General features: G+C 41.4%; 15 protein-coding genes across 15 annotated transcripts; 7 read left to right on the top strand and 8 right to left on the bottom strand.

The window, feature by feature from the left end:
- The first annotated feature begins 60 nt into the window (after nt 1-60).
- Nucleotides 61-731, top strand: V1514DRAFT_79575 (mitochondrial 54S ribosomal protein bL34m). The gene is made up of 2 exons (XM_066930141.1): nt 61-266; nt 347-731. Exons 1-2 carry the CDS (start codon nt 181-183, stop codon nt 666-668), a joined length of 408 nt encoding a protein of 135 aa, XP_066783163.1. The 5' UTR covers nt 61-180; the 3' UTR covers nt 669-731.
- Nucleotides 684-2,986, bottom strand: V1514DRAFT_307347 (uncharacterized protein). Its single transcript, XM_066925694.1, has 3 exons — nt 2,757-2,986; nt 2,207-2,699; nt 684-2,148 (listed from the first exon to the last, which is right to left on the bottom strand). Exons 1-3 carry the CDS (start codon nt 2,904-2,906, stop codon nt 794-796), a joined length of 1,998 nt encoding a protein of 665 aa, XP_066783162.1. The 5' UTR covers nt 2,907-2,986; the 3' UTR covers nt 684-793.
- A 132-nt stretch (nt 2,987-3,118) lies between these two features.
- V1514DRAFT_331499 (mitogen-activated protein kinase HOG1) lies at nt 3,119-5,552 on the top strand. The gene is made up of 12 exons (XM_066927693.1): nt 3,119-3,256; nt 3,322-3,595; nt 3,660-3,698; nt 3,760-3,807; nt 3,877-4,050; nt 4,102-4,201; nt 4,259-4,348; nt 4,406-4,520; nt 4,580-4,731; nt 4,783-5,008; nt 5,084-5,106; nt 5,168-5,552. Exons 2-12 carry the CDS (start codon nt 3,579-3,581, stop codon nt 5,252-5,254), a joined length of 1,071 nt encoding a protein of 356 aa, XP_066783161.1. The 5' UTR covers nt 3,119-3,256; nt 3,322-3,578; the 3' UTR covers nt 5,255-5,552.
- A 74-nt stretch (nt 5,553-5,626) lies between these two features.
- Nucleotides 5,627-8,304, top strand: V1514DRAFT_331495 (transport protein Avl9-domain-containing protein). The gene is made up of 4 exons (XM_066927692.1): nt 5,627-6,016; nt 6,114-6,213; nt 6,276-6,765; nt 6,829-8,304. Exons 1-4 carry the CDS (start codon nt 5,928-5,930, stop codon nt 7,818-7,820), a joined length of 1,671 nt encoding a protein of 556 aa, XP_066783160.1. The 5' UTR covers nt 5,627-5,927; the 3' UTR covers nt 7,821-8,304.
- Nucleotides 8,128-9,930, bottom strand: V1514DRAFT_331492 (DASH complex subunit Ask1-domain-containing protein). The gene is made up of 2 exons (XM_066927691.1): nt 9,568-9,930; nt 8,128-9,499 (listed from the first exon to the last, which is right to left on the bottom strand). The coding sequence occupies exons 1-2, from the start codon at nt 9,892-9,894 to the stop codon at nt 8,366-8,368; spliced, it is 1,461 nt and encodes a 486-aa protein (XP_066783159.1). The 5' UTR covers nt 9,895-9,930; the 3' UTR covers nt 8,128-8,365.
- On the top strand, nt 9,604-12,314 carry V1514DRAFT_331489 (cohesin loading factor). The gene is made up of 5 exons (XM_066927690.1): nt 9,604-10,309; nt 10,382-10,489; nt 10,550-11,778; nt 11,836-12,029; nt 12,087-12,314. Exons 1-5 carry the CDS (start codon nt 10,079-10,081, stop codon nt 12,194-12,196), a joined length of 1,872 nt encoding a protein of 623 aa, XP_066783158.1. The 5' UTR covers nt 9,604-10,078; the 3' UTR covers nt 12,197-12,314.
- On the bottom strand, nt 12,059-13,206 carry V1514DRAFT_79178 (histone-fold-containing protein). Its single transcript, XM_066930140.1, has 2 exons — nt 12,924-13,206; nt 12,059-12,837 (listed from the first exon to the last, which is right to left on the bottom strand). Exons 1-2 carry the CDS (start codon nt 13,051-13,053, stop codon nt 12,440-12,442), a joined length of 528 nt encoding a protein of 175 aa, XP_066783157.1. The 5' UTR covers nt 13,054-13,206; the 3' UTR covers nt 12,059-12,439.
- Nucleotides 13,207-13,771: 565 nt separating this feature from the next.
- On the bottom strand, nt 13,772-16,329 carry V1514DRAFT_78703 (cleft lip and palate transmembrane protein 1-domain-containing protein). Its single transcript, XM_066930139.1, has 6 exons — nt 16,118-16,329; nt 15,752-16,041; nt 15,565-15,679; nt 15,182-15,472; nt 14,320-15,111; nt 13,772-14,248 (listed from the first exon to the last, which is right to left on the bottom strand). Exons 1-6 carry the CDS (start codon nt 16,224-16,226, stop codon nt 13,893-13,895), a joined length of 1,953 nt encoding a protein of 650 aa, XP_066783156.1. The 5' UTR covers nt 16,227-16,329; the 3' UTR covers nt 13,772-13,892.
- Nucleotides 16,330-16,478: 149 nt separating this feature from the next.
- Nucleotides 16,479-17,812, bottom strand: V1514DRAFT_320219 (nucleophile aminohydrolase; the record flags this gene model as incomplete). Its single annotated transcript, XM_066925991.1, has 6 exons — nt 16,479-16,904; nt 16,974-17,133; nt 17,225-17,328; nt 17,396-17,482; nt 17,656-17,715; nt 17,810-17,812. 6 exons carry the CDS (start codon nt 17,810-17,812, stop codon nt 16,479-16,481), a joined length of 840 nt encoding a protein of 279 aa, XP_066783155.1.
- A 510-nt stretch (nt 17,813-18,322) lies between these two features.
- Nucleotides 18,323-19,779, top strand: V1514DRAFT_342944 (uncharacterized protein; the record flags this gene model as incomplete). Its single annotated transcript, XM_066929124.1, has 2 exons — nt 18,323-18,684; nt 18,744-19,779. The coding sequence occupies 2 exons, from the start codon at nt 18,323-18,325 to the stop codon at nt 19,777-19,779; spliced, it is 1,398 nt and encodes a 465-aa protein (XP_066783154.1).
- A 157-nt stretch (nt 19,780-19,936) lies between these two features.
- V1514DRAFT_78697 (major facilitator superfamily domain-containing protein) lies at nt 19,937-21,798 on the bottom strand. Its single transcript, XM_066930138.1, has 2 exons — nt 21,465-21,798; nt 19,937-21,396 (listed from the first exon to the last, which is right to left on the bottom strand). Exons 1-2 carry the CDS (start codon nt 21,620-21,622, stop codon nt 20,094-20,096), a joined length of 1,461 nt encoding a protein of 486 aa, XP_066783153.1. The 5' UTR covers nt 21,623-21,798; the 3' UTR covers nt 19,937-20,093.
- Nucleotides 21,799-22,538: 740 nt separating this feature from the next.
- V1514DRAFT_352472 (uncharacterized protein) lies at nt 22,539-23,482 on the bottom strand. Its single transcript, XM_066929498.1, has one exon. It carries the CDS (start codon nt 23,446-23,448, stop codon nt 22,663-22,665), a length of 786 nt encoding a protein of 261 aa, XP_066783152.1. The 5' UTR covers nt 23,449-23,482; the 3' UTR covers nt 22,539-22,662.
- Nucleotides 23,483-23,708: 226 nt separating this feature from the next.
- On the top strand, nt 23,709-24,693 carry V1514DRAFT_331471 (60S ribosomal protein uL2). The gene is made up of 2 exons (XM_066927689.1): nt 23,709-23,753; nt 23,858-24,693. Exons 1-2 carry the CDS (start codon nt 23,750-23,752, stop codon nt 24,616-24,618), a joined length of 765 nt encoding a protein of 254 aa, XP_066783151.1. The 5' UTR covers nt 23,709-23,749; the 3' UTR covers nt 24,619-24,693.
- Nucleotides 24,694-24,816: 123 nt separating this feature from the next.
- Nucleotides 24,817-25,957, bottom strand: V1514DRAFT_331470 (uncharacterized protein). The gene has a single exon (XM_066927688.1). It carries the CDS (start codon nt 25,894-25,896, stop codon nt 24,889-24,891), a length of 1,008 nt encoding a protein of 335 aa, XP_066783150.1. The 5' UTR covers nt 25,897-25,957; the 3' UTR covers nt 24,817-24,888.
- Nucleotides 25,958-26,248: 291 nt separating this feature from the next.
- V1514DRAFT_331460 (HAD-like domain-containing protein) lies at nt 26,249-27,710 on the top strand. Its single transcript, XM_066927687.1, has 10 exons — nt 26,249-26,353; nt 26,417-26,538; nt 26,608-26,635; nt 26,708-26,725; nt 26,810-26,872; nt 26,962-27,049; nt 27,133-27,173; nt 27,228-27,296; nt 27,357-27,416; nt 27,476-27,710. The coding sequence occupies exons 1-10, from the start codon at nt 26,314-26,316 to the stop codon at nt 27,622-27,624; spliced, it is 678 nt and encodes a 225-aa protein (XP_066783149.1). The 5' UTR covers nt 26,249-26,313; the 3' UTR covers nt 27,625-27,710.
- Nucleotides 27,711-27,735: the final 25 nt, after the last annotated feature.

Raw genomic sequence — 27,735 nt, 5'->3', positions numbered from 1 at the left:
AATCCTAATAGTCGGTAGAAAAAAAAATTACATTGCCGCGCCGCACTCGGGGCAAGGGCAAAAAATCGTGAACTTTTTCGTATCAAGGAAGTTCATCATTTGTTGACTTGGCCAAGTGTTCCATGCTTAAATTTTGAAAGAGCCTGATCATTGCTACAGGCTCAGAAACGGAAAAAAAAAATGCAGTCAATTAGTCGGTTAGCAAGAGTCGCTGGACTGACACCATGTGCCCGAATAACCAGGACGGTTTTACCAACCGGGACCAGGTAATTTAAACCAAATATCCTTTCAATCTTTGTTCAACCTTCTAATTTTTTTTTTTTCTTTTTTTTTCAATGCTTGACAGATCATTATCAACTTTTTTAACAACAAATAATACGTTACAGAATGCCAGATCTTCGATTATTCCTGCCGGCTCGCGCATGCTGCTAGACTCAACCACGCTTGCTTCGAGTAACCAGGTACCGGCGATGCAAGCCGCAACCTCATTACTGAGTGCCATCACACAATTGGGCCAGAGACGCTGGAAAGCACGTGGTAATACGTATCAGCCGAGTACGTTCAAGAGGAAGAAAAAATTTGGATACCTGGCTCGCATGAAGACAAGAGGCGGCCGTAAAATTATTGCCCGAAGACGGGCCAAGGGTAGATGGTACTTGTCTCATTAATAAACTGTACAAATCATACGGTGGCCTTTTTATTTTTCTCTACAATGTAAATATTCATTCAAATCATTGAAACAAGTCATACAAAAATAGATATGGATGCAAGAGTGGATGCCAAATTCACGCAATCATGAATACGAATACTCCACCTCCTCAGAGCCACTAAAGTTTTGAGCCATCTCCATCAATAAATAAGCATCTGCACCCAGATCTTTCATTACTGAAACCTGTTCTGAAAGATACATGCAGTCATTGGACAGAAATAACTTGGAATCGAACGTGTCGCCGTAGTATAACGGAGCAACAGCTCTAAAGCACCCCAAGACGTAAGAGATCAACGCGCGAATGTTGTTGGCAGCCGGAGCAACCGAGGCTAACCGATAGGTGGTCGACAAAGCCACGGCGTCATTAGAAAGATTCTCAATCAAGCCGAGAATTTTTTCTGGAACACCAGTCACAACGTAGGTCTCATTAAGAGTAGACAAATCACGACGCAGTGGTTCCGCAAGGCTACTAGCCCGAGCAGGAGCCAGTTTGAAAGAAGAAGAAAAAGAAGAAGTTGAATTAGCGGTTGTCATTTTAAAAGTCTTGCGCACGTTTAAAGGCTTAATTTTTTTCTTTTGCGTTACCTGCACGATCGGCTTGTTTGGAACTTCTTCATCTTCCCAATCCCAGTCATCCTGATCATCAGGTTCATGCGCAGTACCACCCTCATCAAGATCTAAATTATCATCAAATCCCCATCCATCATCCTCATCCACATCTTGCTTGCCACCTTGCTTGCTCTCGTCTTCGTCGTCTTGGTCCCACCCTTCGTTCCAGTCATCACTCTCAACACTAATTGCTGCTTCTTGATTTTCTTCAGTTGGCTTCTTTAATAAATCTGCAGATACGATTGCTCCAGTTTTCTCAACAATCTTTCGCTGACTATTAGCATCAGATCCAATTACCAACCGAGTCTGCAGTAAAACCGAGTCACATTTCTTCTTATACCAGATACTAGGAACACGTGTCACCCATTCTCCAATTTCTGAACCTTGAGCCCATTTTGATTCACGCAAAAACGTATCAAAATCCCGTACGTTGTTAAGAGATTGCTCAAATTGTTGCATGTCTTCCAAATTTAAAGGCACGAACTTTTGGAAGTGCACTTCAATCAAGTTACTAATAATATCTGAAAGAATATCGGTCATTAATGCACGACAGATGTATTCTGGAAATGATAAACTAATAAATTTAATAAATTGAGTCACATTGTTTAGAACGGTTGGCAGACTGTATGAACCAGGTTGAGAATTGACGGTGAATGTATGGCATGTGTCGACTGTGCTAAAGTGAACCTCCATCGGATTATCAATGTCAATCACACGCAATATTATATTGTCCTTAAGTTTTGAAGCCAAAAACTTGAGCTTGCCTGGAAGATCATATGTTTTGAGGGCTTCTGTTACATCAGACAATGTAACCGAGTTTGAATCGGATTCTGATTCCATTAGAAATAAATAATAATAAGGTTAAACGTGAAAGAATTAGTTACTTACCATCAAGGGATTTCAATACTATCAACTTGTCACTCTCAATTTTGATGAAGCTGGACCACAGTGAATCCAGTTTCTGAAAAACTTTTGAATTCAGTGTGTTTACTTCCTCTTTTAATGCACTAAGCACATAAATCTTTTGCCAATCTGGAAACGCCATAATTTTCGTTTCTGCTGATTTTAACAACGGGGCACACTGCACTAAATGGCCCATCTCAAAACAAGACCGAAGTTCGATTAGGGTTGCCTTGACAAACCATATTTGATTTAATGCTTCAATATACTGAGAATTGCGAGAGTATTCCAATCCAAGATTATCTGACTCATCGATCAATGAATATAGTACGTCATCTGCATTTTCGTGTGATTTGGATAGAGATTGCAGTGTTTCCACTTGCTTTTCGGCCGCCTCAATGTTCGCATACAATGACTCGGTGTGCTTTAAATACTGATCCAGCTCTTCAGAGTTTTTGGAATATAAATCATAAATTTGACCCTATATAAAGTTATAAGATTACGTTCACGGATCAACCGTGACGGCGGCTTGACCTACCTTGACATCTGCAATTGCATCGTCCAGGGCCCAAACGATTGCCGAAAGATTTTCCGGATCGGTTACCGAAGCACTGGCTGTCCTGTCATCTGGGAATTGACCATGCTCAAGATATTGAAAAATTGATTCAATCTCCGATTGAGATTCCATTAGGCTTCAACCTTTACTGCTTCCATGGCATCGTGGCTTCAGAGCAGAAGTTTCGAAGGAAATTAATGCACAAATGCGTGTATATTTGGACACTTATAGTATAAATGTTTAAAACGCACTTGTTTATGCAGGAGGCACGAAGAGGTTTAATTTAATCTAATCTAAACTGCGCCGGACTCACTTTCAGGCCCTTGCGGTTTATGCTACTGCATGATTGTTTGGTTTTGAATGCTGAGTAGAAGTTAGCAACTGCGATTTTACGGAGTGAGTCGTTGTATATTGAACATCAGTCAAGAAATGAATAGTTAAAGCAAATGGATTATACTGTTACCAACTACGTCCTTCCCTGGGTAAATAATGAAGTTTGTAGGCGGCTTCCCATTGGCTCACACTAACGTAATGACTTACGTAATAGCGGTGTAAATAGGCGAGGGGATCGTACCCTCGCAACTTGCTCGAACACGAACGCACTTGTTGAGTTGCCAAACGCGGTTAGGTGAACATCCCATAGTGACCGCCGGTCGAACCATCACGATTTTCGAACTCCAATCGCTCCTTTGACAGATTCGTCTTGATCGATTGTGAATTGTCTTTTAGAGTTTGGCATTTATTTGTGATATTCTTACATACGGTTTGTCCGACCTCTGATTGAAGACTCGACAGTGATACAACATGGCGGACTTCATCAGGTATGATCACCACAACCATGTATGCTAGCTATAGTGGCTAATCTATGCAATTATTCATCTGCAGAACTCAGATCTTTGGAACATCCTTTGAAATAACCAGTCGGTATGACATTGACCTGCCGTTATTAGTTTGCTGCTTGCTGCTAGCTAACCATTCAACCAAGTTATGCCGATCTCAATCCTGTGGGCATGGGCGCTTTTGGTCTCGTCTGGTAATGCAATACCCTTCTAATCATACCAATTCATCAATATTTTGTTTTTTTTTACTCATGAGTTTGTAGCTCAGCAAAAGATCAATTAACTGGTCAAGCTGTCGCGATCAAGAAGATTATGAAGCCATTTTCTACCCCGGTATTGTCCAAGCGAACGTATCGTGAACTGAAACTTTTGAAGCACCTGCGGCACGAGAACGTCATATCTTTGAGCGATATTTTCATTTCACCATTAGAAGACATGTACGTTGTTTTTGTGCAATTTGAGTTTCTTTTCACTTATTTGGAGCATAGATATTTTGTCACCGAACTGCTCGGCACAGACTTACATCGACTATTAACTTCACGTCCTCTCGAAAAGCAGTTTATTCAGTACTTTTTGTATCAAATTCTGGTGAGCGAATTTAACTATCTTGTTCGATTTGGTAATTTGGAACTAATTCAGCAACAGCGGGGACTGAAATATGTTCATTCTGCCGGTGTTATTCATCGCGATTTGAAACCCAGTAATATTTTGGTGAATGAGAACTGTGATTTGAAAGTATGGCGAAAAGATTGTTTTTTTTTTTTACTTGGTCAAAAATGTTAACGTATTCAGATCTGTGATTTTGGTCTTGCCCGAATTCAAGATCCCCAGATGACTGGTTATGTGTCTACTAGATACTACAGAGCGCCAGAGATTATGCTTACTTGGCAAAAATATGACGTTGAAGGTTAGTTATCTGTTTGAATTTTTTGCATTTTGTATTTTATTCTGACCGTGTTGTTTCAGTCGATATATGGAGTGCCGGCTGTATTTTCGCAGAAATGCTTGAGGGCAAACCCTTGTTTCCTGGAAAAGATCATGTTAATCAGTTTTCGATTATTACTGAGCTACTTGGAACCCCACCTGATGACGTTATCCACACTATTTGCAGTGAAAATGTATGTTTATCTTTCAACAGTGATATTTGCATTTTATTGACAAACCGTTAGACGCTTCGATTTGTGAAATCTCTTCCAAAGCGACAGAGAATTCCGCTGTCGCAAAAATTTAAAAATGCTGAGCCGTTGGCGATTGATTTACTAGAAAGAATGCTCGTGTTTGATCCTCGAAAGAGAATAACCGCTGCTGAAGCGTTGGCTCATGAATATCTTGCTCCGTATCACGACCCTACTGATGAGCCTGTTGCGGATGAGAAGTTTGATTGGTCATTTAATGGTAAGTGTGGGTGTGAAATGTTTTTTTTTTTCCTATTTTTCCGTACTAATGACCATTATTTTTTAATTATTTCAGACGCTGATTTGCCAGTGGATTCGGTAAGTTTATTTGTTCTTTGTTGATCAGGTGATTTTTTTTTGGTGTTAACCGAATTACTAGTGGAAAGTTATGATGTACTCTGAAATCTTGGACTTTCACAACATAGATGGGGAAAATGGACAAGAACAAGTACAAGTACAAGCATAATAAAAATATATATATATACCAGTCATTAACTGAGTATTTCGGATTTAAGAATAAACAGTTTTATTTTTTTTTTTATTTTTGTGATTGCTAAAAAGAAGCCCATGGTTTACCATCAGGTTTATATTTTTTTGGTTATTTAATAATTTGATGTCAGCTTAGTACTGATTTTTTTTTCAAACTTTTTTCAAACTTTTTTAATGTTTTTTTTTTGTAGTTTATTGTTTGATTTGTTTACTTATTGTGGTTGTTGTTAATGATTTTGGATTAACTCGATAATCAAAAGATTGAAGTGAATTAATTAATTGCGTACCTGAACTGAAATAAGTAAAAAGCAACTGACTCGCTACGAAACCTTAAAGCTGCACGGGGACTCCTTATTACAATGTGCAAATATATATATTCCTTTATACCATTGAACTATTATAGGCGATAATTATTGCTTTTGTGGTTGACTGAAAAGAATTCTGCAATTAGACAAGTTACATTGTATTTTGGGAATCAACAACTACTATTCACACGGCTCTCGGCGGGCGAGAATACTATACACAGCTGCTAGCTAATTTACCACAACCATCGAGCTTTGGTGCTTGCTGATATAGAACTCTTCGTCAGATCCGCGTCACCATCTTGAGAACTTTTGTTTGAATATTACAAAAAAAACAATGGTGCCAAGATGCCTGAAAATATAAATTCGGAGAATAATTCGGATGACGACGACGGAGTAATCGTTGGCGTTTGCGTTGTTGGGTTTCATCATACAAGGTGAGGAGAAGCGTTGCCCGAATGATGCAGAACGGCTGTTCATGATTTTTAAAAAAAAATTGCTTGACGCTAACAATTCTATTTTGGCATGATTTAGGGGACCGGAAGTTGAGTACTGGATTGGCGAGGGCGGTAAAGACTATTCAACGCGTTGGGCCAATTTGCCGTTCCAAAGCTTGCCAGATGGAAGTCATTCGGTATTGCATCCCTTGTTTTATATATATATATACATATGTATTTGAATTAACCAAACATATAGCACGAGGAAGATTATTCATATTTCACCCTCTTGTTCAAGCCTACGGAAGAAGACGAAAACCAAACGCCAACCACATATTTTGGCATATCGTGCAATCGGCAAATTCGTACGACCGAATTACTTTATAAATCTGCTGACGTTACTCGATCAACCGTACAAAAATCAGTCGTCGTGGTCGCGCGCAAACCGATTTTTGGCCCGATTCGTGAGAAACTGGCGGTCGTGACCCGAGCATATTTTTTGCAAGGAAATTTTGAGGACAGAACAATTATCAATAACTTGTGGGAAAATCTTGTTCAATTGTTTTATAACGGCGTGATTGAAGCTGATTTGTATAATGGCATGGCACTTCGAGAATTGGTTTATAGATTCAAATGGAGATCACTGGTTTTGTTTAAAGCATTACTTTTGGAATCTCGAATTTTATTTTTTGGTTCCAACACTGAACTTCTTTGCTCTAGTCAGTTTAGCCTTGTCTCATTAATCCCAGGTATGTGTGCGCGCGCGCGTGTGTGTGTGTTTTCTTTTAAGTATTGGCTAATAATTATTTCAGGCTTAATTGATCATCTTGATGATTCGGCATCCCCTGAACTCGATTCATATGAACATAAGCTAAAAAAATCAACTAGTTTAAAATCTAGTGACAGAAATTCTTTGTTAAGTTTTATGGGACTGCCGCTTCAAATATTTGGCAAAGGAGGCATGTTTAACCCGTACACGCCATTGCAACAATTGGAAGCACTAAGCAATAAGGAAACAAAATTTTATCTTATCGGAAGCACAAATTCGTTATTGTTATCACAAAAGCACAAGTACGCCGACGTTTTGGTCAACATGGATGATAACTCGATCGAAGTATTAAATCCTGATTTGGAAGTGCCGTTACGTTTGACACCGCAGGATAGAAAATGGATTGATGCCATTTCATACGCCGTATCGGAAACCTGGCCTGATCAAAACTCGGGACGGACCGAGTCAATCATTTTTCTTGGTAGTGAAGATTACGTGCGTTGGCAATTTGAAGACTACATTATGGCTTTCCTTTCGTCAGTTAAATATGATGGGTTTTTAAGAAAATACGGCAGGCCACCACCTCCAGAGGCATTACTACCCCAAATTGATGGCAACCCGGCAATTGAATTTGGCATGGAATTTGTATACAAATGGAAAAAAACTAATAATTATCGCATATTTCAACAATTTACTGATGAAGAACTTTTCGACGTGGTTGAACCAAAACATTTATCTACCGGTGGCATATCATTAGACGAAGTGCAAAAGAAAGTAGCCCAACAAGTACAAAATCTTGCCCCGGCAGGCCAGGCAATTGCAAAGACAATCTCGTCAGGTTCACAAAAAGTGTCGACCGCGTTTGGCAATTTTTGGTCAGAACTGGAAAGCATGAAGGAGAAGGAAAAAAATCGAAGAGAATCACAAAGAAAGAAGCAAGCATCTGGTTCATTATTCTCATCTGAAAATGATCCCAAATCATTAACGGAATCTACAATATCCACCAAGCGATCACAACGTAAGTTTATTCCATAATCCAAATTTCAAAAAAAAAGACTAAACATTCTTGAACAGATATTACATATTCTGATCCATCGTATGTTTCTAATTGGACCAGATGGGCATCAGAAAAGCGAAAGGCAGCGTTCGGCAGTCGTTCGTCTTTGAATTCAAAGTCCCCACAAAATGAACATGCGCCTGACCTGCCAGATCAAAACTTCTCACACCAGGTGATCAGTTCTGTTGCGTCATTGCCCGAGCCGTCGTCTCCAATTCCTACAACGAACATTGGCACTGAAAGATACAATGGAGATGATTACTCTGACCGCCACGCTGACGCTGACGCTAACGATAATGATGATATTGATGACAAGGACAATGACGACGAGGACGATAATGAAGAAGAGCAAAAACCGCAATACGAATCACTTTCAGGTGCTGAAGTGGATCCATGGAAGTTAGAACGCTAGTAGCATTGTTGTGTATATTAATGAATAAAATTATTGTCGATTCATGCCTACATAAATGGTAAAATTATATAAATTTAAATTAATTTTTTTTATATATTTAAAGACCTGTGTTCATCCTCGCTCGGGAGAAGAAAAAATTACAGAGTTGAGGTTAGAAACTGGGGGCGAATCGAGTGGTGAAGACGAAAACTTGGACGCGTAGTTTATCGGTGCATTCTTTGGCGTGGTTGTAACATCTCGCGACGGCAGCCGGTTAGGTAACGTCCTGCGAGGTGAGGATTGATAACATTTCGGAGTGGCGTGCACGGTCCATTTTTTATCAAGCACGCGGTGAAGGAGCACGTTATTGTTGCCCTGTGCAGGCCGCCTGGCGGATCCAACAAATGGAGAAAACGGCGAAGATTCCGGCGTGCGCATGATCGAAGCCGTGTCTTCTTCATCAATCGTAGAGTTCTGAGGCCCATGATAAGCCCGGCCTGGCGTTCTGGGAGCAACACCACTATTACCGGCAGCAGTGGCAGAATTTCTAGGAAAAGGCCGGATCGGCGGTGCAGGCGACAAGTCATCCGGATCGAAATCGTTGGCAAATTGTGGGATCGATAACGAATTTGACGTATCGAAATCGTGATTCGTGTTGCCGGTTGTAAGTTCAGATCTTAATTCTTCAAATGGTGAAACCATGCTTGCCCATGGCAGGTCAGCATTAGCATTGACTGTGACTGAAGAATGTTGTTGACTGATTTCACCGTGATGCAGTTGCGCGCGTGCGCGTGGGGTTGACTGGTCGCCCAAATTCAAGCTTTTAATAAAGTTAGCCGTGCCGCTAATTGTTTTCTCTGTTTCCAAATCATCATCATCATCAAACTTGTATTTTGAAAAATCTCTCGTGTTGTCGTTATTTATTGCTGCTGGCCTGTGAGTGGAGGATAATGAAGGCGCACCTTGAACATATGACGAAAACGAAGAGTCATCATAATCATCACCAGTTGCAAACTGACGAGCCGCATGAGCTGAATTGTTGTTGTTGTTGTTATTATAATTATGACCATTGACCAAGTTATCGACGTGGTGGTAATCATAATCCATGGTGGCTGAAACTTCTGTGACCCTGCTCGGTTCAATTTCTGATTGCTCGTGCTCGTTTTCTAATTCTGGTCCGTCCTGTGCATCATCTAGTTCAGAGTTAAGTTCTTCATATCCTGCAAGTGACACGTTCGCACTAGATTCAAAAAATTCTTTCCAAAACTAGTCCCGTCCATGAATAAATGGTTAGCTCATGAAGCAGTTTTCGGAACTCGAACGACCGAACCTACCTTTGACGATTGCCAAACCGCATGTGATTGTTGCGCATATTGTTCAACCACTGGTAATATCGAACTAGTAATTATCCGATGCGACGTGCTAAAATTTTGATCAATTTCTTGCAACGTCAACGTGATTGATTGCTCGATTTTTTCCAGTTCTTCAGTTAATGACCGCGGCGCGGCTGCTTGTGGCACCCGCAGAACAGCAGCTGCTGCTGCAGCAGCTGTCGACGATGCCGCAAGTGCGGAAGGTTTGGCATGAGAAAACCCCAAGTTTAAAGCTCGGGAATATGCAATCGACGGTCGACCAGCCGTGCTTCGTGGGTTTGATGCCATGATTCTTGTATGTCCGTCCGCACGCGTCGATTGTTTGTTTTCAATTTTGCTCCTTTCGAGGCAACGCGTTTTTTTTTCCCGACCTTTTGTTTCGCGGTTAGGGTTGACGCGCGAGGTCGTTAATTGATTGATTGATTGTGCAAAAAAGATCATGAAGACGGTGCTGTTCTAGTTTGAATCATTAATGGCCACGAGCCAAGTTGGCAGTCAGGATTTGCAAGTGCAGGTCCAGCATGATGCAAATCCGGACCAGGCGTCTGCTTTTTCAAATATTCACTTGATCCTGTTCCCATTAGCTCAGGAGTATTTTCATGCCGCGCACGCGAACAGTAACCGATTAAGAACTCAGCAAGACGTGCTGGCATATTACAAGCACATTGCAACCGGAATAAGATGTTTGGAAGCAGTTTTAAAAGTACAGTGTTGACAGTCTATGTGATGATGGTGGTGGTGGAGCATGAGCTTGTCCGCTTACGAGAATGTTTAGGAACGGGTGCCTCCATACGTGGATTGCCTTGCTGCACTGTGGTACTCAGAAGCCCTGTTTAACGAAACTGATAACTGGTCGCATGCTGATGAAGTGCTCAACAAAGGGGTATTCATGAGGTTTTTTTTTTTACAAGCCGTAGCTTGTTTAGCTAACGTTTTTGGTTAGATTGCAATTGCATCTAGAAACAATTTGTATGATGTCAAGTTCACCATGTTGCATCTATCAGTTCGCATGCTTGCCCAAACAAGCACCAAGGCTGCCAGCAAGCTTTTGGACGTGTGCCAACGTGAGGCCCGCGCGTTTGGCATGCCAACGTGGATATACACGTTTCAATACCTAACCGCGTTGTTACAATTTGGCAATCAAGAATACGCGGCCGTGATTCACACGCTCAAGTCATCTTTTTTTGATTGCTCGTCCAATGAGCTAAGGTATGTTTCATTTTTAACCTGCGCGTTGGTGCAACTCAAGCAGGACAACGCAGCGCTGGCGTTGGAATACCTGACCCGGGCGCGGCATTGCGAAACTGATTATTCAAGAACGTACGTGCCTCAATTAGTAATCATGAGAATGATATTTGAAGTTATCGCAATCATGATGACCGGTGACGTGGCCGCGGCCGAACAAATGCTGGCAAGTATTCATCAATCGATCGAGAATCAAGCCGGCGTGGAACAAAACGGGCAATGGCCGCATTGGCATGAAGACGGAAGTTTTATTATTGCGTTGCCATCATCTTCGCCAGGGGTGAAAACTATCCCCATAAAATTTCGTTGGTGGGGTCAGTCCGAAGTCTTGGTGATCACGTATTTGCTTAGTGGCGTGGTTAAGCTTTATAATTCGTTCGAAAAGAGAATCGCAATCAGATATTTATCTGAAGGATTTAAAGCTATTGATAATGAATTAACGAAACCATCAAGTAATCTTTCATATGACCAAGTCATTGCTCGACAGAAACTATTCAAAACAATTAAATTAAACTTGCAATATTACACATGTCTTGAACGATTAATGAGAAATGATTGGTCACCTGTGGAACTCGAAAAATTGATTGCAATTCTCAAGCAAGCACCTGACGATGCACTGGCAGGCATGTACCCTTGCATTCTTTACCTCGTTGCGTTATATTTTCAAGGCACGGGCAGGGTCGAAATCGCTCTTGAACTTTACAACCTGGTTACGCGATCGGTCGGCCAGCAATCTGATTATGCCATGCTTTCCATGATTGCGATTATTTTAATTTACAAAGGTGACATCATGCGCAACGAGGCCGAAGCTTCCAGGCTGGCATATCGCTTGCAACCGTTAATCGATGCCTGCAATAACAAGGCAATCACTTGCGCGTGGCAGACCGTCTCGATGGCTTTTTCGTCTGCAAGCCGAATTGACATGCAGTAAGTAAATTCATGGCATTTGAGTTATAGAATAATTTATTAACCCCAAAAAAAAAGAAACCAAATTTCTGCACTCGTGGCCACAACCAAAACGATCGCAAACTCTCAATTAACCACGATCGTGTTGTACTTTGCCGTGTTACAATTTACTAATCATGACCGTCGAGAGACCACGTCCCGGGCCGCGTTCGTGAACGCCAAAAAGACGCGTGATATTTTATGGTCGTGGATGACTGGCGTGTTGGCATCAGGTAAATGCATACATCTACATGGTTTTTTTTAATTATTTAATCAACTAACATGTGTAGACGTGTTAAAACAAAATGGCAAAGAACTAATGGCTGAAAAGCAAAGAGAATTAAATCAACGCATTGCTCCGTTGCTTGCTGATGTTATCAACCCCACCGTTTCGTTATAAAGATTTGAATTTTTTTTTTTTAAATTGCTGCATACATACTGGCGTTTTGGCTGATGGCTTGAATTAAAAAGAAAATGTTGTACATTAAATACCTATAATCTAACAAAACTAATTAAACATATTAAAATAAATTATAATATACATCCACAGAAAATACTCCTAATGCATAAAAAAAAATAATTTTTTTTTTGCACCCAATATCGATTAAAAATCCCGTACATTATATCAATGTAAATAACATCATCAGCCAAGTCCTCCCCATGCGCCCCTTATCCGTCGAGCTAATTGAATATCTTTTTGCATAATGGTAACTCTTTTAGCATGAATGGCACACAAATTCGTATCTTCAAACAAATGCACAAGGTATGCCTCGGCAGCTTCTTGCAATGCCAAAATGGCAACCGACTGAAACCTCAATCCGATCGCGCCGCCGGCTCCGTCGTTCGCACCAGCACCACCACTGCCGCCGCCCCAGACAAAATCAGATGCCACCTCGCGAACCAACCTGGCAAATGGTAATTTTTGTATCAACAAGTCCGTATTTTTCTGATATTTTCGAATTTCTCTTAGCGCGACCGTGCCGGGCTTGTACCGATGATGACCTCTTGATTTAACTGCTGATGACGGGCCGGGATCTCCAGCTGTAAATAAATCCATTCCGTTAGCCTGAAAAATAACATAATGCATCTCTCTCAGAAAAAAAATAAAATAAAATGAAAAAACGTACGATGAACATTGCTTAAGCGAGGAACTTTGCTTGCAGGTCGTCCAGGAATTGTTTTGGAAGATTTTGAAGTGGCAGATGTGGCCACAGTTTTCTTACTCCGCGATGCGTTCGATTTCGGTCGTGACGGCATTTTTTATATGTATGTATATGTATATGTATATGTATATGTAAATGTATATGTGTGTATATATGCATATATATATATAGATATATATTATACACACTGTTTTATATGTTCAGAATAATTAAAGATTCCATACAAAAATTCAAAAAATAAAATCTATAATTAAAACTAAAACCAAATCAGATTTAAAATTGGTTAGATCTTATAAACAAAGCAAAAAAAAAAAAAAAAAAAAAAAAAAAAAAATCATTTGCATTCTATACCTGCATATGACGACGCGTCAAACGGTTGGGTTGCTTGGATTCGTTCGCGGTCTTTGTTCGTAACACCAACCCGGATTAACCAACAAAAACGTATGAATCCTGGCCTCTTTCGTGTTTAAGTCAGCGCAATATATATATTATATATATGGCAATCGAAAACAGTTCGATTATTCAAAATCAACGCGTTTGGTTCGTGCGTAATGTTTTGGATAGAGGGGAAAGCAAGATTTCGATCGGGTTTGGAGAATTTCAGACTTGTTTGTTTACCCATCGCGACAACCGGGTAACAGCGTTCATATGTACGGTTGGCAATTATGATGCTTCGGGTTGTTTTTTATAATATATATGTAGTTACGTTTGCAAGTTTGACGCAAGATTTTGTTGTTTAATTTTTTTTTTTTTTTTTGTGGTTGGTTTTATACTAATGAGCCTGCTAACATTGCCATTTAAAACATGTGCACTGATTTCCTGGGTCTTTTGATTGCATTGCATAAACCTGTATTTTGCCCACATTTATGTACATAATTTTGTATTCAAATTCCCAAAAATCCTGTTTTTTTGAATCGCTTGATTCATTCAGGTTTACTTCCTCTTGGAAGCTTGTCCGGTCGCGGTGCTGACCGATGATGCCGTCGCCGTGGTTTCGCCGTCGTCATTCGCGGTCTCAATCTTGCCGTCGTCATGCTTTTTAGTCTTGCTCTTTCCTTGGCCTTCATGTTTGTCATCATCATCATCGTCACCTCCTTGCCCAAACTCGTTAATACGAGAGTAATCAACCTTATAAAGCCAAGTTTGATACAAATAAATGAAAAAAATAATGTCATCTCTTAACGTGGCCAGGCGATGAAGTAACGGCATCTTAACCACGAACGCAAACAAGTCATCAATAAACGTATTCAAAAATTTGTAAACCATTGCACGTCGGGGCATGTGGGCAACTAATCAAAAAGTTCAGACAAGAGAAAAAAAAAAAAAAAAAATTAGGAATTGGCAATCCAGTACTGCATACCTGATTTTAGTCGATAATTAATATAAATACTCGGCACAAGCATTAAAAATCCATATGCGTACACGGAACCAACCAAGGTCGTGATAATAAACGAGTACCATGACTTGTGCGTGTCGTAAACCAATGAATACACCGCATACGCGCCCAGCAAGGGCACGGCGGCAATGTACATGTATTTGAAAATAATCCTGTCGTACTCCTGCGTTTTTCTTTCCGTTTCGCTAAGCACGTGCTTGTCCAAAAACAGGACCCGGTACGGAATCAGGCTGCCGGCCGGCCGGGGTTCGATCTTGATGTCCACGGCCTTGGTGATCTTCCATGCTTCCACCAAAATACCACTGCCTTGTGAAAACATGATCATCCACGACGTGTTTTCGTTGTTATCAAGCAAATACAAAAAAATAATTGCCTGCATGACCACGTTTGCCACGATGGCCCGGAATGACACACCAACGTTGTCCTTCTTGTTTTTCCAATGCGAAATGTCGTTCTTGAACGCCAACATTTCAAAAACGGTGTGCAAGATCGAAACCGCGACCGTGATTGATAAAAGGTAAACATTTGTTTCCAACAAGACCCGCTTAAATTCATCAAGCTCGCCACCACCGGTGCTGCTGCCACTGGACGACGCGGCTTGTTCCTTGAAGCCATGATCCATGGACGCATAAACTTGAAATTTCCAAAAAGAGATGGGTGAAAATTCCAACGTGACTGGTAATGAACTTACGGTAGCATTAATTTCGGTCATTTGATTTGTCAATTGCCAAAATTGATTATAAAAGATAACCGGATCTTTAATAAATTAGTTAAATGACATGAAAATCACTATATATATATATACATATATATTATATCAACTTACAGAAAAATCCATTTTTTCCAGTAGAATCTCTTAATCCGGTAGTTTCTAATGGGATCCATTGCCGAATAGCTGGTGGACTTTGCAAATAGTTAAGATCAGTCGTGGTCATGATGCCAATCGAGATATTAGGATGCCAATAAGGCAACACGATTTTGGAATTCAATGATGAAACTTCTTGTTGTTCTTGTTGTTCTTGTTGTTCTTGTTGTCCCTGTTGCTCAATTTCTTCGTGATCACCTAGCAAATGCTTGGTCTTGACTTCTTTTTTCTTGGGCAGATAATGCGATAATGCTATGGGTTTATGGCAATTAATTTAGCCAAATTCATTTTCCAAAAAAATAAAAAATATCTCGCCCGCTATAACAATTTGACATGATACTTACGGATATGAACGTCATATGCAGATTGAGAATCAAAATCGGGTTCGGTCGGGATAAATTGTTTGCCGGTCTTGGAAACATAAACATGAGCAAACAATGTGCCATTGTTTCGTAAATCCTATTTTTTTTTTAACCCAATCAATCAATCAATAAAAAAAAACTTCAATTACCAAAACTCAGCAATACGTACCAGCGTAGTCGGGTAGTCAAACGATTTGCTAACCTTAACCGAGGCATCACTCAGGTCGGCGTTCACGAGTTCCAAAATTGGTTGCACCTGATTATCAAAATCAAACGTGAATTCATCACTAAAAAAAATTCGAACATCGTAATTCGTATTCGCAGGCCATAACGGGTACACGGTATGCGGCAGGAATAAGGATTCGTTGGCCGCAATTGCATCATTATTGTTGTTGTTATCGGCCGGTGTCGCTGCAGTTGGTGACGTCGTCTTGGTTTGAGGTTTGCTGATAAATTGTCCTATTCACGTTATATCGCTCTTAGTTGAGATTCTAATCAATGATTTTATTTCCTGTGTGGGATGACGGCCACGTACCAATAAAGAATTGCACTGCCATGAAGACCAGAATCGTGTTCATGATGCCCCATCCTCGCCTAGCCGGTTGTGCTTCGCCTGCCTGCTGTTGGCCAGCTGAAGGAGGCATTTTTATTTATTTATTTAATTGAATTGTGTACTGGATGGAAAAACAAGTCTTGGATAAACAAATCTTGATAGACTTGAATAGAGAAAAAGGTTGGCACTTTAAAGTTCAAAAAAATTCATGAAACTTTATCCATATATTATGTTCACAATATCTTGGGCGGCAAAATGGGTCATGAAAAATTAAAATAAGAAATAGTAAACTAAACGATATTTATTAAATTGAAAAAAAAAACCACCCCGAAACTAATTCTCTTTATGCATCATCAGTTTCGATAGGTTCGGCAGCCTCAGCCGGTGCATCCGTGACGGCAACATCTTCTTCTGCAGCAGTAGCAGGAGCATCACTTGCCTGCTCATTCCGTCCTCTCGTATTTGCCACGTCGCCAAGCTTGTCGAGCCATTCTCTAACATCATCATTTTCAATAATGGTAAATTTTTGGTCCACACCAACCACGCCAATGCTCGTGTTGGCAGCCAGCAATTCCTTATCCTGAGCCAACGTGTCCCGAAGTGCTCGCAATCCGTGCAGCACAAGTTGTTCCAAATTAGCATCAGCAAATTGTTCAAAGTTACGTTCCAGATATGTTCTTGCTGATTGCGATCTTGCTCCTATCGCGGCACCGAAATATTCCAGCACCGTGCCACTAGGCAAAAACTCAAACAAATGAGGTCCGGTTTCCTAAATAAAGACCCCATGACATTAACACCCACATACACGTGTATGTATATAAATAAAAACCAGACATACGTCATGACCGGCAACCAATAGGCCAACACCATACGGCCGTCGACCGTAACTCTGTGTGTTTGTCTGAGCCTTGTCACCGATCGCGCTCGCTATTCTTGACACGGGGATCGGCCTGTTGTACATCATTTTAGACGACATGGCTTCCGATCTCATAAAATTACTGCAATCAAGAATAAGTAAAAAAAAAAAAAAAAAAAAAAAAAAACACTAAAAAACAAGCCAAACGACTGCAAACAAAAAAACAAGCCTACCTTAAAACTCTGGCATCGGGTGCTAATCCAGCAAGCGCAAATCCCAAATGATCATCAGTTCGAAGGATTTTCTTTTGATATGATCCAAGTTCCTCCGCATTTCTCTTTTTTTTTAAAAGAAAAATAATACATTAGGTCAAAAGAATTTTCGTAAATTGTTAAATGACAAACCTTTAATGCAACAAGAACCGCATGTGTTTTGCTCACCAATCCAACAGCTGCGCTGCCTTGCTTGATTGCTTCTAACGCATATTCAACCTGCATCATTGAATAAAAAAAAATCGTGATTAGAAATTCTGATTTAATAAATCACATCATGGTCGGTCATGAAAGGCCCATGTCCCGCAGTCAACCAATTATGACCACGCTCCATCCAACCCAAAAACCAAGCAACAAAACAACAATTAAAAAACAAAAAAACCCTCACGCACCTGAAATAATCGTCCCGTAGGCGAATATGTGATTGAATCGTTATCGTATGAATTTCGAAACTGCAAGCACACACGTCTGTCAGCAACCCAACTTCTTTCCACACCAATCCCAAACGATGGATGCTAAACCAGAACCAAACAAGCACACACTTACCATTGCTTAATTAACTTATAATTATCTTTTCCACACGATCAACAAATCAAAACGCACGATCGCTCGTAGTTTATGCAATGGATCACTGAACAATACAAGATCTGAGCGCTTTCAGCAAATTACGTGTTGCAATGAATGAATGAATGCATATAAAAGCCGGGTGACCATTTTCAAGCCGTGCGCTACCGAAGTAAACTTATCTGCACTTTTGACCCGGCCCACTCACTTACACGATGCTCAATTGCACCTGAAAATTCTCATCAAGCACAAAAAATACTTGTCAACTTAATCATACAACATGCCATTTTATTATTTTCACCTTGAATTGCTTCGTATTTGCTAAAGTTGCACGAGTTCAAATTGCCTTGACCTTGTACGCCAAATAAACTTTCTGACTTACCCTGCCTCTACACTTTTTTTTTTGCCCCTGAGAAAGAGAAAAAAAAAATATATTTGTCGAGGTTCGAATTTGCAAAGTCAGTTAGTTAATTGAACGGCAAAAAAAAAAAGAAAATGTCTGGCCAGGAGGTTACCATGCTTGAAACCGATGAACCAGCGGTTGATCAGAAAAATACGTTGGTTTCGGTTGATTCACCTATCTCGGTGAAGTACATTGCCGCCGGCAGGATCGCGCACTCCGTGCTCACGGTGTTGGTATCTGCCATTAACGATGACCGCAAGTTGATCAACACGTATGATATCTGTGCCACTGGTGATGCCTTGATCGAACAAGAAACCAGCAAGGTTTTCAAAAACGTGCAAGAGAAAGGTGTTGCTGGTCCGACCACGGTGGACGTGAACAACTGTATTGGAGGCTACTCTCCACTCGACCGTGAGAACGCATACGTGCTCAACGATGGTGATGTTGTGAAAATGTATGTATAGCAAAAAAAACAAAAAAAAAAGTTTCTGATCAGTTTTATTAACGAGATAGATCACTTGCAGTTCATATCGATGGCTACACGTCATTAGTTTCGCACACGTTGATTGCATTCCCTAATGTTAAGCCAATCAATCAGGTCGCTCCCACGACTGGGTCAGTGGCAGATGTTATTTGTGCCACTCATTTGGCCACCGAAGCGATTTCAAACTTGCTTGGCACGGTATTGTATCAACAATTAACACGGACCGGGTTTTATAACGACGAACCCGTTAACGGTGATCGGATAAAAAAATTAGTCGAAACCGTGGGCAATAATTTTAAGGTCAAGGTCGTGCCTGGCTCATCGGTCAGAAGGATCAAGCGGTTTTTGGTTGGTCAAGATACCGTGCATGAAGTTGATGTTAAGGGTTACGCATGGGGTTCGTTGCACGTTGCTGCCGCCACTGATGATCCGGACGAGGGTGATCTCAAAAAGGACATCAACACGCAAGAGCCAGCTCAAGTTGGGGAGACATGGCTTATTGATATCTCGTTTGCCACATATTCTGGTATTGAATCAGATCTAAACAAGAAAAATTTTAACCAGCTCAGCCGACGAACGTTAAAACCTCATAAGGACTTGCGACCGACCATTATTATTCGTGATTATGATGAAAAATTAAGCATGAAACTTACCAGTGCCAGAGGCGTGTTAACAGAGATTGATAATCGCAAATCAGTATTTCCGATCCAGATTAATTCGTTAACCACTGCCGGAGCTCCGTTGGGCGTGGCGGCGTTGATTACGAAAAAAATTGTGTCACCAACGCAGGTCATGACCATCCAAGGCCGCCCGACAGCTCCGGTGGCAGCAAGGGAACGCACGACCGTGTTATTATTACCATCAGTTAAGTATGGTGGTGAATTGGTTAGATTAAGTGGCGGCCAATTAAAACCATCATGGGTGCACAGCGATTTTGAGATTACAAATGATGAAGTTCTCGATTTGTTATCCGAAACTCATGCCGGCGTTCGTACTCGAAATATTCAAGCAGTTGACATTACGTTGGAAGCAAATTCGGAACCGGTTGAAATGGAAATTGAATAAAAAAAAAAGCGCATGCATTTTGTTTGGTTTTAGGGAATACAGAAATTCATATTATGTAATGTTAAATTTTTTTTTTTTTTTATTATATATGAATAGAGGATTGAAAGATAAAAAAAGTTGGTAAAGTTTTTGTGTGTCTTTTTTTATTTGTATAATACATACGTTGATGCTTAATTATATTTTTTATTTTTTGCAAAATTTAGCGCATACAATAGAAACAAAGATTTAAAATTATTATATATTAGCCCCGCAAAAAAAAAAAATAAATTAAATTAAATTAAATCTACAATGCATAAATATGGAACCTAAATTACTTACAATTCGATTTCATCATGCGCTTGGTTTAATGCCGATGCTGCTGATTGTTGATTGCCTGCCAAATTCTTTTTTTTACCACGCTTGACCACACCACCAACAAACAAGAACGCCGGAATGGATGCCACGCCACCAATAAGTCCCAGCGTCCAAGATGCGGTATTGAATCCGTGTTGGTTAGCAACAAACCCGGCTTCCAAAGGTCCAAACACGCTGCCAGCCGAGAAAGCCATGTTAAGCAATCCAAACGCTTGCCCGTTCGCGCCACCTTTGCCAAAAATGCCCGGCGTTCGTTGCTCCACGGTTTCGACTGATTTTGAAATTTCAGCCATGGCAGCTGGCAATAAAGCCGAGATGCAAATCCCCAGTAATGCCAACATGGCACACATTAACACGACCTGTGACACGGCGTTATGATTGGGCAATCGAAGCAAGACCAAAAACGGGCATGACAGCAAGAACCCGAGTGCTAATGGGAGACGAGAACCTTTGCGATCGACCCACCAACCAATTAATGGTGCGATTAATGAAGTCAATGCGATTGGTAAAAAAATCAACCCCGCACCGAGAGAGTTAAATTCGAACAGGTCTTCGACATGAATCGGCAATGTGGTCTCCAAGCCGGTTAAGATCCATCCGCAAAGCGTGACAAGAAAAAGACCATTAATGATTCGATATTCTTTAAGAAGAATCACGCCGGTTGAAGTCTTTTTTTCTTTTTTTTTATTGTCGCCGTCGCCGACATCGGTTACGGCAACACTGGCAGGTTCTTGGTCATCAGGATGCCACTTGTACCATTCCTTCTTTTCGAGCATAAACACTCGCAAGGTAAGGTCAATGCCGATAATGGCAAACACGACACCAAACACGGCGTAATACCCAGCTCTGGCGTAAATCACGCCGCCAAGTAAGGGACCGAGAAAAGTGCCCAGGTTCATGCAAGAACTAATCAATCCCAACGCCTTGCCCACGTCTTGTGCAGGTACTGAATCAATCAACAGGGCACAACCTACCGTCCATACGACGCCACTGGAAATGCCTTGCACGAGCCTGCCGACGACGAAGACCCAGTACGTGCGGGCGAGCATTAACATGACTGTTGATCCCAACAGCGCAATCAAGCCACCCATCATGAAACCTCGTCGTTGTTGATAAATGTCAGCCAGCCAGCCAACCGCGGGTGAAGATATCAGCAATCCGGCCGCGTAAACAAAGATGGCAATGGAAATGTTTTGTTGCACAACGTCCGAACTGACGCCCATTCTTTGAACCAGCGCGAACGGCGCGATGGGAATAATCACGCTTGCAAAGTAAATCAGTCAAAAGCGTTACCGCTATATATATGTATATATATATGCAAATATATTTACCCATAAATGAAAATATCGGTAAACACGGCGATGCCAACGGTAGAGATGATGATCAAATTCGACGTTCTTGCTTTCAAAAACAACGGTTCGGCATGACGATGATGATTATGTTTTATTCGAAACCTGGATAACGCCTTGACTGGCGAACTTGTAGCCATGGTATAACGAATAATAATATTTTTGCCAGCCGAAGCCAAAACGGAAACCCCGGTCGGGGGCCAAAAAGAGAAAAGCTCGCCATTTGTAGTTATGCTTAATTGCTTGACATTGTCGCATTGTCGAATTAATTGTTTCAATCACGTGAGGACGTAAAGTCTATTTGTTTTCTTTTACCCCAGATGGCCGCGATTCGGCATTCGTAAAGTGATCAGTTCATCCTAATTACTTGACGACTTCAACCGGTGGCTATCGGAATGACGCTTATATGCGCAATTTACAAGATATTTCTCATGAGTAATTACTTTTGCCTTTTTTGGTGACTTTGCTAAAAGACTAAATTTTGAGTGCATCAAAGTACAGTATGCGTAATTTGGTATAAAATGCAGGAGGCAAAACATTTATAATGAGACAACTACAGCATTTCAGTGGGAGCGTTATGGTCGCAAGACTGAAATTTAATGGAATTGATGGAAATGCATTATGATTGTACAGGTTAAGAGCTTTTTTCTTGAATTTTGTGGGTGAACATGGGGCTCGCATCAATATTATTTTCCCGTGATTGTCTTCAATAATTATACATGAAAAGCGGAAATCAACTTTTTTTTTTCTTAAAAATAGTTGATAACCATGAAGATCTGTTGCTGCTGCGAGCAGATGTTCTACGAGCTACAAGACTAGAGTTCTTATTAGTTAGAAAAACCACCGAGAGATATGCCTTGATCAACCCAAGTAGAATATCATATGAATTGTGAAGTGTCAAAGAGAGCACGCGTCTATATATGATTACCCAATACGATTTCTGTACGACTATGGTAAATCCTCTACGATTATGATTACTATATGAATAGCATAACACTTTGACTGTACTAGAACGCGACATGACAGTGTCAGCATGCATTGCATGCAATAGGTATATAGTGAGAACTTTTGTTTAATCAAAATATATACATGTAAATAAAAACAAACCCATAAGATTAACCCCGCAGCCAACACCGAAAAAACAAAAAAAAAATATGTACAAAAATTGCCTAAATGATTTTCACATGATGGTGCAACATGGAGCCGAATCACGATCAATTTTCTTTTCATTATGCGATTGATGACTGCAGCCGTCGAAAAACTGTGTTGGTAATGAGGATGATGAAGATGACGACGAAGATGATGAAAACTGCTTCGGTGAGATGGGAGTGTATACCTGGGTATTACTCGAGCTGGTTGAGAAAGACCGCGAGAGGTCAGTATTGACGACTTGCGGGGCATGGGTGTTGATGTTGGTGTCGGGTTGAGACCGGCTGTTCAGGTACGCGGCATCAGAGTGAGCATGGGCGTTTGTTGGGGAAGACGTGGAAGTAGCGGCAATGGCAGACACTGCCGCGGCAGCGACTGATACGGAAGCGTGTCGAGACACTGGCACGAATGTGCACGCGGCCCTTGCCCGCCTGATCTCGGTTGACGGTCTAGGCGAAACAAGCTGGCGATGACAACGATGATGATGATGTTCATGATGATGATGTTCATGATGATGATGTTCATGGTTGTTGTTGTTGTTGTTGTTGTTGATGTTATTGGACGATGTCGACGACTGGGTGGACTGGTGGGTGCCGGTGCGCCGCAAGGTCATGAGCGGAGCCTGCGGAAGCACGACTTGGCGGGACCAGGACTCGACGTCGCCGTAAGCCATGATCAGACGAGATCTAGGGAACCGTAGTGGGGCAACCAGGGCAAACACGAGCAAGCATGGGTTATATACCAAAAATAACGCAGTGCGAGAGTTGCCCCGGAGTCCGGGATCCGGAGCCCGGGGTGTCGTCGGGATCCGAGCCATGCAATGTGCAATGCATACGTCAGGGGCTGCTGACGGCGCGCTGACAAACATCCGTGCTGACGGTTCAAGGGCGAACAAACACTCGGGGCAGCGCACGGGCAGCTGCACGTGACCGTTCTTGCCCTAGCACGCTTGCCGTGACTGCGTTTGTAGGGCTGGCGCTCGCCGCGGGCTTTGGGCCCTGCGTCACAACACTGGGCCAGGGTTGGGTAAGGTCGCTGGGCCCGCTGTCGACGGCTGTTTTGCTGGCCAAGTCGCTCATCACCTTCTCCATCACCAACATCATCACCAAGAAGTAGCAATGGGTAAGCCTTAACACGGCGCAAGTGTATTCGATTATTATTACGACGATATACACGCGCATTTCATTTGTTTTCACTCCAGTCTGTTCTAACCCGTCGCTTCACAGGTCGCGTTATCCGTAATCAGAGAAAAGGTGCTGGCTCCATCTTCACCTCCCACACCCGCCTCCGCAAGGGTGCCGCCAAGCTCAGAACGCTCGACTACTCTGAGCGTCATGGCTACGTTCGCGGAATTGTCAAGGAGATCATTCACGACCCCGGTCGTGGCGCGCCTTTGGCTAAGGTTGTGTTCCGTGATCCTTACAAGTACAAGTTGAGAGAGGAGACTTTTATCGCCAATGAGGGCATCTACACTGGCCAGTTCATCTACGCTGGCAAGAAGGCTGCCTTGACTGTTGGCAACGTGCTCCCGCTCTCGTCCGTGCCCGAAGGTACCATCATCAGCAACGTTGAGGAGAAGGTTGGCGACAGAGGCGCCCTGGCCAGGACTTCCGGCAACTACGCCATCGTGATTGGCCACAACCCTGATGAGGGAAAGACCCGTCTTAAGCTCCCATCGGGTGCTAAGAAGATTGTGTCGTCTGACGCTCGTGGTGTGATTGGTGTCGTTGCCGGTGGCGGCCGTATCGACAAGCCATTGCTCAAGGCCGGCCGCGCATTCCACAAGTACAAGGTTAAGAGGAACTCTTGGCCCAAGACCAGAGGTGTGGCGATGAACCCGGTTGACCATCCTCACGGTGGTGGTAACCACCAGCACATTGGTAAGGCCTCCACCATCAGCAGAGGAGCTGTTGCCGGACAAAAGGCTGGTCTTATTGCCGCCAGAAGAACCGGTCTGCTCAGAGGTACCCAGAAGACCAAGGAGTAAACGTTTTTTTGTCTGGAAGGTTTATATATTTTGTGTACTGTAACTGGAATCAAAAGTCTAATTTATGTCTCACGTTTATCTCAATAACACCATGTAAATTATGGCAACTGTCCATTACATTTAAGTGAATGTCTTGCATGTATATATATATGCATGTCATGATAACTTTGTCGTGTTGGGTAACAATTGCCATCATTACGGTTTTCATGCTCGTTATATTATAACTACATATATTTAGACCTACATAGTACACATACAATCATTACTCATTCATGCTCGTTCTTGCTGCACCACGGGCCAATGCGCCGGCACTGCGTAGTTATTATACCCACCTGCAGGTGCACCAGGCACATACCCGCCGCCGCCGCCAGTCTTGGTCAAGAACCTGCCCTTTTTATTAGCAGAAGGAATATAAAGCTCATATCCTCGCTGGGTATCCCTCGTGTATCCGTCTTCCATCAGCACGCCCGGTCCGATTAATTGTGCCTGCTGACTGGCTGCCACTTGTTGAGAATATCCCATGCTCGCGCTGGCCTGCACTGCCAGCTGTGGCACATACCCATCAGCACCAGCACCAGCACCAAAACCAGGCGGCGGTCCATATCGTGCCGGCTCAACCGGCCTGCCATATGAATCGCCATGAATATTATCAACAGAAGAAGCATAAACAGAAGCAGTAACAGGATTATAGACTTGTTGTTGTTGTTGTTGTTGTGCAACGTAGTCAGAATACCCTCGTGACGGCCCGCCACCGCCATCATAATAAACAGGCGACCGAGCAACCGGCGGTGGTGGTGGTGGTAACGGTGGCCGTTGCTCTCTGTCCCTGTCCCTATCCTGTTCCTGTTCCCGTTCCCGTTCCCGCCAGTCTTCCTCATCGTATTCGCGCTTACGCTTCAAATCATCAGCATAATACAAATCTTCAAAATGTCTGTAATCATCTCGCACTCCTTGCTGCTGCTGCTGTATTATTGGCACCAACCGGCCGCCATGTTCCTCCTCTGGCCTATATTCTGCGTGATATTGTGAGCGCCCTGGCGCAGCAGCAGCAGCAGCAGCAGCGAATCGTGGAATCGCACCGGCAATGACCTTATTCCGCAAATCAATTAATTTCTGGCATTCCACGATCGGATCAAAAGGTAATTGATTTGTTGCTGCAAATGCCGTTGCTGCTGCTACTGCTGCTGCTGCTGTCGTGTTCGTTGTTGTTGTTGTTGTTATGCCTGCCGTGGCCGACGACGTTGATAACGGAGTGGTCGTGCCGCCGGTTTGTGACATGATTTGGTTTAAGCTAGTACTCTCTTTCGTTTTCTTTTCTTTTTTTTTTTTTTTTTTTTTTGGCTTCTTCTTCTTCTTCTTCTTCTTCTTTTCCTTTTTCCTTTTTCTTTTTGATTTATTTTATTTTAATTTTTCAAAAATAATATTAACCAACGCGGGTGAATCTTTTTAGTCGCGTCGCTTAAGGACCTGATATTATCGTGAGAGTAACCAAGAAGAAAAGGCAAATAAAACAACTGTAAGATTGAGGGATTAGTGTAAAAGTGCTTAGCCCTTGCCCTTGCCCTCGGCCTGAGTCATCAACGGGCTCTCCGGGGCAATTTCCAAAGCTTATCTACTGATAGATAAAATACACACATTTCTGTATTTGTAGTTAAATATTAGAAACAAAAATAGGATAATACATATATATATATAATGACTGACAAGGTTGTTTTTTTTTTTGATATTGATAATTGTGAGTAATATGGTATATATATATTTTTAGCATCAAATCTTACTTGGACTAACCGTTGCCCAGGTCTTTATCCGAGATCTTACAAGATCCACGACATCATGGCAAAATTGATTGATGATTATTTTATGGAACGGTTAAATTTAAGTTTTAATGATGCATCAATTCTTCATCAAAAGTATTACAAGGTAAAACACATAACTTTGTTTTTGTTCTTGCAGTGTCGGATGAATCATGCTAACGGGAATATTTACCAGGAATATGGTCTTGCCATTGAGGGATTAGGTATCAACCGGGCATACATATATACATATATATACCTGTTCAATTTTAACTGATTAATTAACGATTACATAGTTCGACATCATGAGATTGGTGAGCTTGAGAAATATTTATAAAAAATCATGTTTTTTTTTGTTTTTTGCTTTATAACTTACATGCATGACCCACTGGCGACAGATCCGTTAGAGTATAACAGCAAAGTAGACGACGCGTTACCTATCGCGCAAGTTCTTAAACCAGGCATGATCTCACGATTGTACTTTTACTTTATTTTTTTTTTTTTTTTGTTTTTCTAACAGCAAGCGACATGAGAGTGTTGATTGATGCAGACCCAAAATTGAAGGAATTCTTATTATCGTTTGATAAATCAAAAGTAAAACTATGGTTGTTTACAAACGCATACAAGACTCATGCACAGTAATGCTCGGTTGTTTTTTTTTTTTTTTTTTTTGGTGCATGAGAAGGCTAACGAAAGATTTTTGATTTGATGTTATTTTTAGACGAGTTATAAAAGCATTAGATATTGAAAACATATTTGAAGGTAAATTAACTATATAAAACCGTATTCGGTCGTTGCTCATGGATGGATACATAGGCGTCACGTTTTGCGATTATAGTGAACCGATATTAATTTGCAAGCCCAAACCGGAAATGTTTGAACGAGGTAGTTTACAAACTATTTTTTTTTTAAAAAAAATTATATCTAACATGTTGTTATAATCAGCAATGAAAGATGCCGGTGTTAGTTCAAACGATAAATGTTATTTTATTGATGACAGCTACAGTAAGCTCATTTTGTATCAATATTTTTGTTCTTGCGTTTCTAATGCCAATTTGATATAGCAAACATTAAAGGCGCAAAAGAATTTGGATGGAATTTAACTATTCAATATATTGATCCGTTAGATAATCCTCCACCTGCCAAGGCAGGTCATTATGAATTGCGAGATTTCTTGGAAATTAAAGCCTTGGTTCCGGAATTATTCAAATGATTATTAATTTCTTTTTTTTTTTTTTTTTTTTTTAAATATACACCAAAATAGATATTACAATATAGATAATCTCATAATCATACAAACCGTTAACGATTCTATTTTTCCTTC

Source organism: Lipomyces japonicus, assembly GCF_038497905.1.
Source record: "Lipomyces japonicus strain CBS 7319 unplaced genomic scaffold V1514scaffold_21, whole genome shotgun sequence".
Classification (NCBI taxonomy): domain Eukaryota; kingdom Fungi; phylum Ascomycota; class Lipomycetes; order Lipomycetales; family Lipomycetaceae; genus Lipomyces; species Lipomyces japonicus.
This window is presented reverse-complemented; position numbering and strand designations above follow the sequence as displayed.

What these genes read in the sequence shown, in the direction of transcription:
- V1514DRAFT_331489 (XM_066927690.1), top strand. Translation starts at nt 10,079, where the DNA reads ATGGCCACGAGCCAAGTTGGCAGTCAGGATTTGCAAGTGCAGGTCCAG. An exon ending in GCAAGCCGAATTGACATGCA is followed by an intron (nt 11,779 to 11,835) that starts GTAAGTAAATTC and finishes CCAAAAAAAAAG; the next exon opens with AAACCAAATTTCTGCACTCG. An exon ending in GACTGGCGTGTTGGCATCAG is followed by an intron (nt 12,030 to 12,086) that starts GTAAATGCATAC and finishes TAACATGTGTAG; the next exon opens with ACGTGTTAAAACAAAATGGC.
- V1514DRAFT_352472 (XM_066929498.1), bottom strand. Translation starts at nt 23,448, where the DNA reads ATGGCTCGGATCCCGACGACACCCCGGGCTCCGGATCCCGGACTCCGG.
- V1514DRAFT_331460 (XM_066927687.1), top strand. Translation starts at nt 26,314, where the DNA reads ATGACTGACAAGGTTGTTTTTTTTTTTGATATTGATAATT. An exon ending in TTTTTTTGATATTGATAATT is followed by an intron (nt 26,354 to 26,416) that starts GTGAGTAATATG and finishes ACCGTTGCCCAG; the next exon opens with GTCTTTATCCGAGATCTTAC. An exon ending in ACCGGAAATGTTTGAACGAG is followed by an intron (nt 27,297 to 27,356) that starts GTAGTTTACAAA and finishes TGTTATAATCAG; the next exon opens with CAATGAAAGATGCCGGTGTT.
- V1514DRAFT_79178 (XM_066930140.1), bottom strand. Translation starts at nt 13,053, where the DNA reads ATGCCGTCACGACCGAAATCGAACGCATCGCGGAGTAAGAAAACTGTG. An exon ending in TCGCTTAAGCAATGTTCATC is followed by an intron (nt 12,838 to 12,923) that starts GTACGTTTTTTC and finishes ATTTATTTACAG; the next exon opens with CTGGAGATCCCGGCCCGTCA.
- V1514DRAFT_78697 (XM_066930138.1), bottom strand. Translation starts at nt 21,622, where the DNA reads ATGGCTACAAGTTCGCCAGTCAAGGCGTTATCCAGGTTTCGAATAAAA. An exon ending in ACCGATATTTTCATTTATGG is followed by an intron (nt 21,397 to 21,464) that starts GTAAATATATTT and finishes TTACTTTGCAAG; the next exon opens with CGTGATTATTCCCATCGCGC.
- V1514DRAFT_78703 (XM_066930139.1), bottom strand. Translation starts at nt 16,226, where the DNA reads ATGCCTCCTTCAGCTGGCCAACAGCAGGCAGGCGAAGCACAACCGGCT. An exon ending in TGGAAAAAATGGATTTTTCT is followed by an intron (nt 15,112 to 15,181) that starts GTAAGTTGATAT and finishes AATTTATTAAAG; the next exon opens with ATCCGGTTATCTTTTATAAT. An exon ending in TAATTATCGACTAAAATCAG is followed by an intron (nt 14,249 to 14,319) that starts GTATGCAGTACT and finishes CTTTTTGATTAG; the next exon opens with TTGCCCACATGCCCCGACGT.
- V1514DRAFT_79575 (XM_066930141.1), top strand. Translation starts at nt 181, where the DNA reads ATGCAGTCAATTAGTCGGTTAGCAAGAGTCGCTGGACTGACACCATGT. An exon ending in GTTTTACCAACCGGGACCAG is followed by an intron (nt 267 to 346) that starts GTAATTTAAACC and finishes AATGCTTGACAG; the next exon opens with ATCATTATCAACTTTTTTAA.
- V1514DRAFT_331492 (XM_066927691.1), bottom strand. Translation starts at nt 9,894, where the DNA reads ATGGCATCAAACCCACGAAGCACGGCTGGTCGACCGTCGATTGCATAT. An exon ending in CGGTTTGGCAATCGTCAAAG is followed by an intron (nt 9,500 to 9,567) that starts GTAGGTTCGGTC and finishes GGACGGGACTAG; the next exon opens with TTTTGGAAAGAATTTTTTGA.
- V1514DRAFT_331470 (XM_066927688.1), bottom strand. Translation starts at nt 25,896, where the DNA reads ATGTCACAAACCGGCGGCACGACCACTCCGTTATCAACGTCGTCGGCC.
- V1514DRAFT_307347 (XM_066925694.1), bottom strand. Translation starts at nt 2,906, where the DNA reads ATGGAATCTCAATCGGAGATTGAATCAATTTTTCAATATCTTGAGCAT. An exon ending in ATGCAATTGCAGATGTCAAG is followed by an intron (nt 2,700 to 2,756) that starts GTAGGTCAAGCC and finishes AACTTTATATAG; the next exon opens with GGTCAAATTTATGATTTATA. An exon ending in AGTATTGAAATCCCTTGATG is followed by an intron (nt 2,149 to 2,206) that starts GTAAGTAACTAA and finishes TAATGGAATCAG; the next exon opens with AATCCGATTCAAACTCGGTT.
- V1514DRAFT_331499 (XM_066927693.1), top strand. An exon ending in ATTTCACCATTAGAAGACAT is followed by an intron (nt 4,051 to 4,101) that starts GTACGTTGTTTT and finishes TTTGGAGCATAG; the next exon opens with ATATTTTGTCACCGAACTGC. An exon ending in ACTTTTTGTATCAAATTCTG is followed by an intron (nt 4,202 to 4,258) that starts GTGAGCGAATTT and finishes ATTCAGCAACAG; the next exon opens with CGGGGACTGAAATATGTTCA.
- V1514DRAFT_331495 (XM_066927692.1), top strand. Translation starts at nt 5,928, where the DNA reads ATGCCTGAAAATATAAATTCGGAGAATAATTCGGATGACGACGACGGA. An exon ending in TGCCAGATGGAAGTCATTCG is followed by an intron (nt 6,214 to 6,275) that starts GTATTGCATCCC and finishes CCAAACATATAG; the next exon opens with CACGAGGAAGATTATTCATA. An exon ending in CCTTGTCTCATTAATCCCAG is followed by an intron (nt 6,766 to 6,828) that starts GTATGTGTGCGC and finishes TAATTATTTCAG; the next exon opens with GCTTAATTGATCATCTTGAT.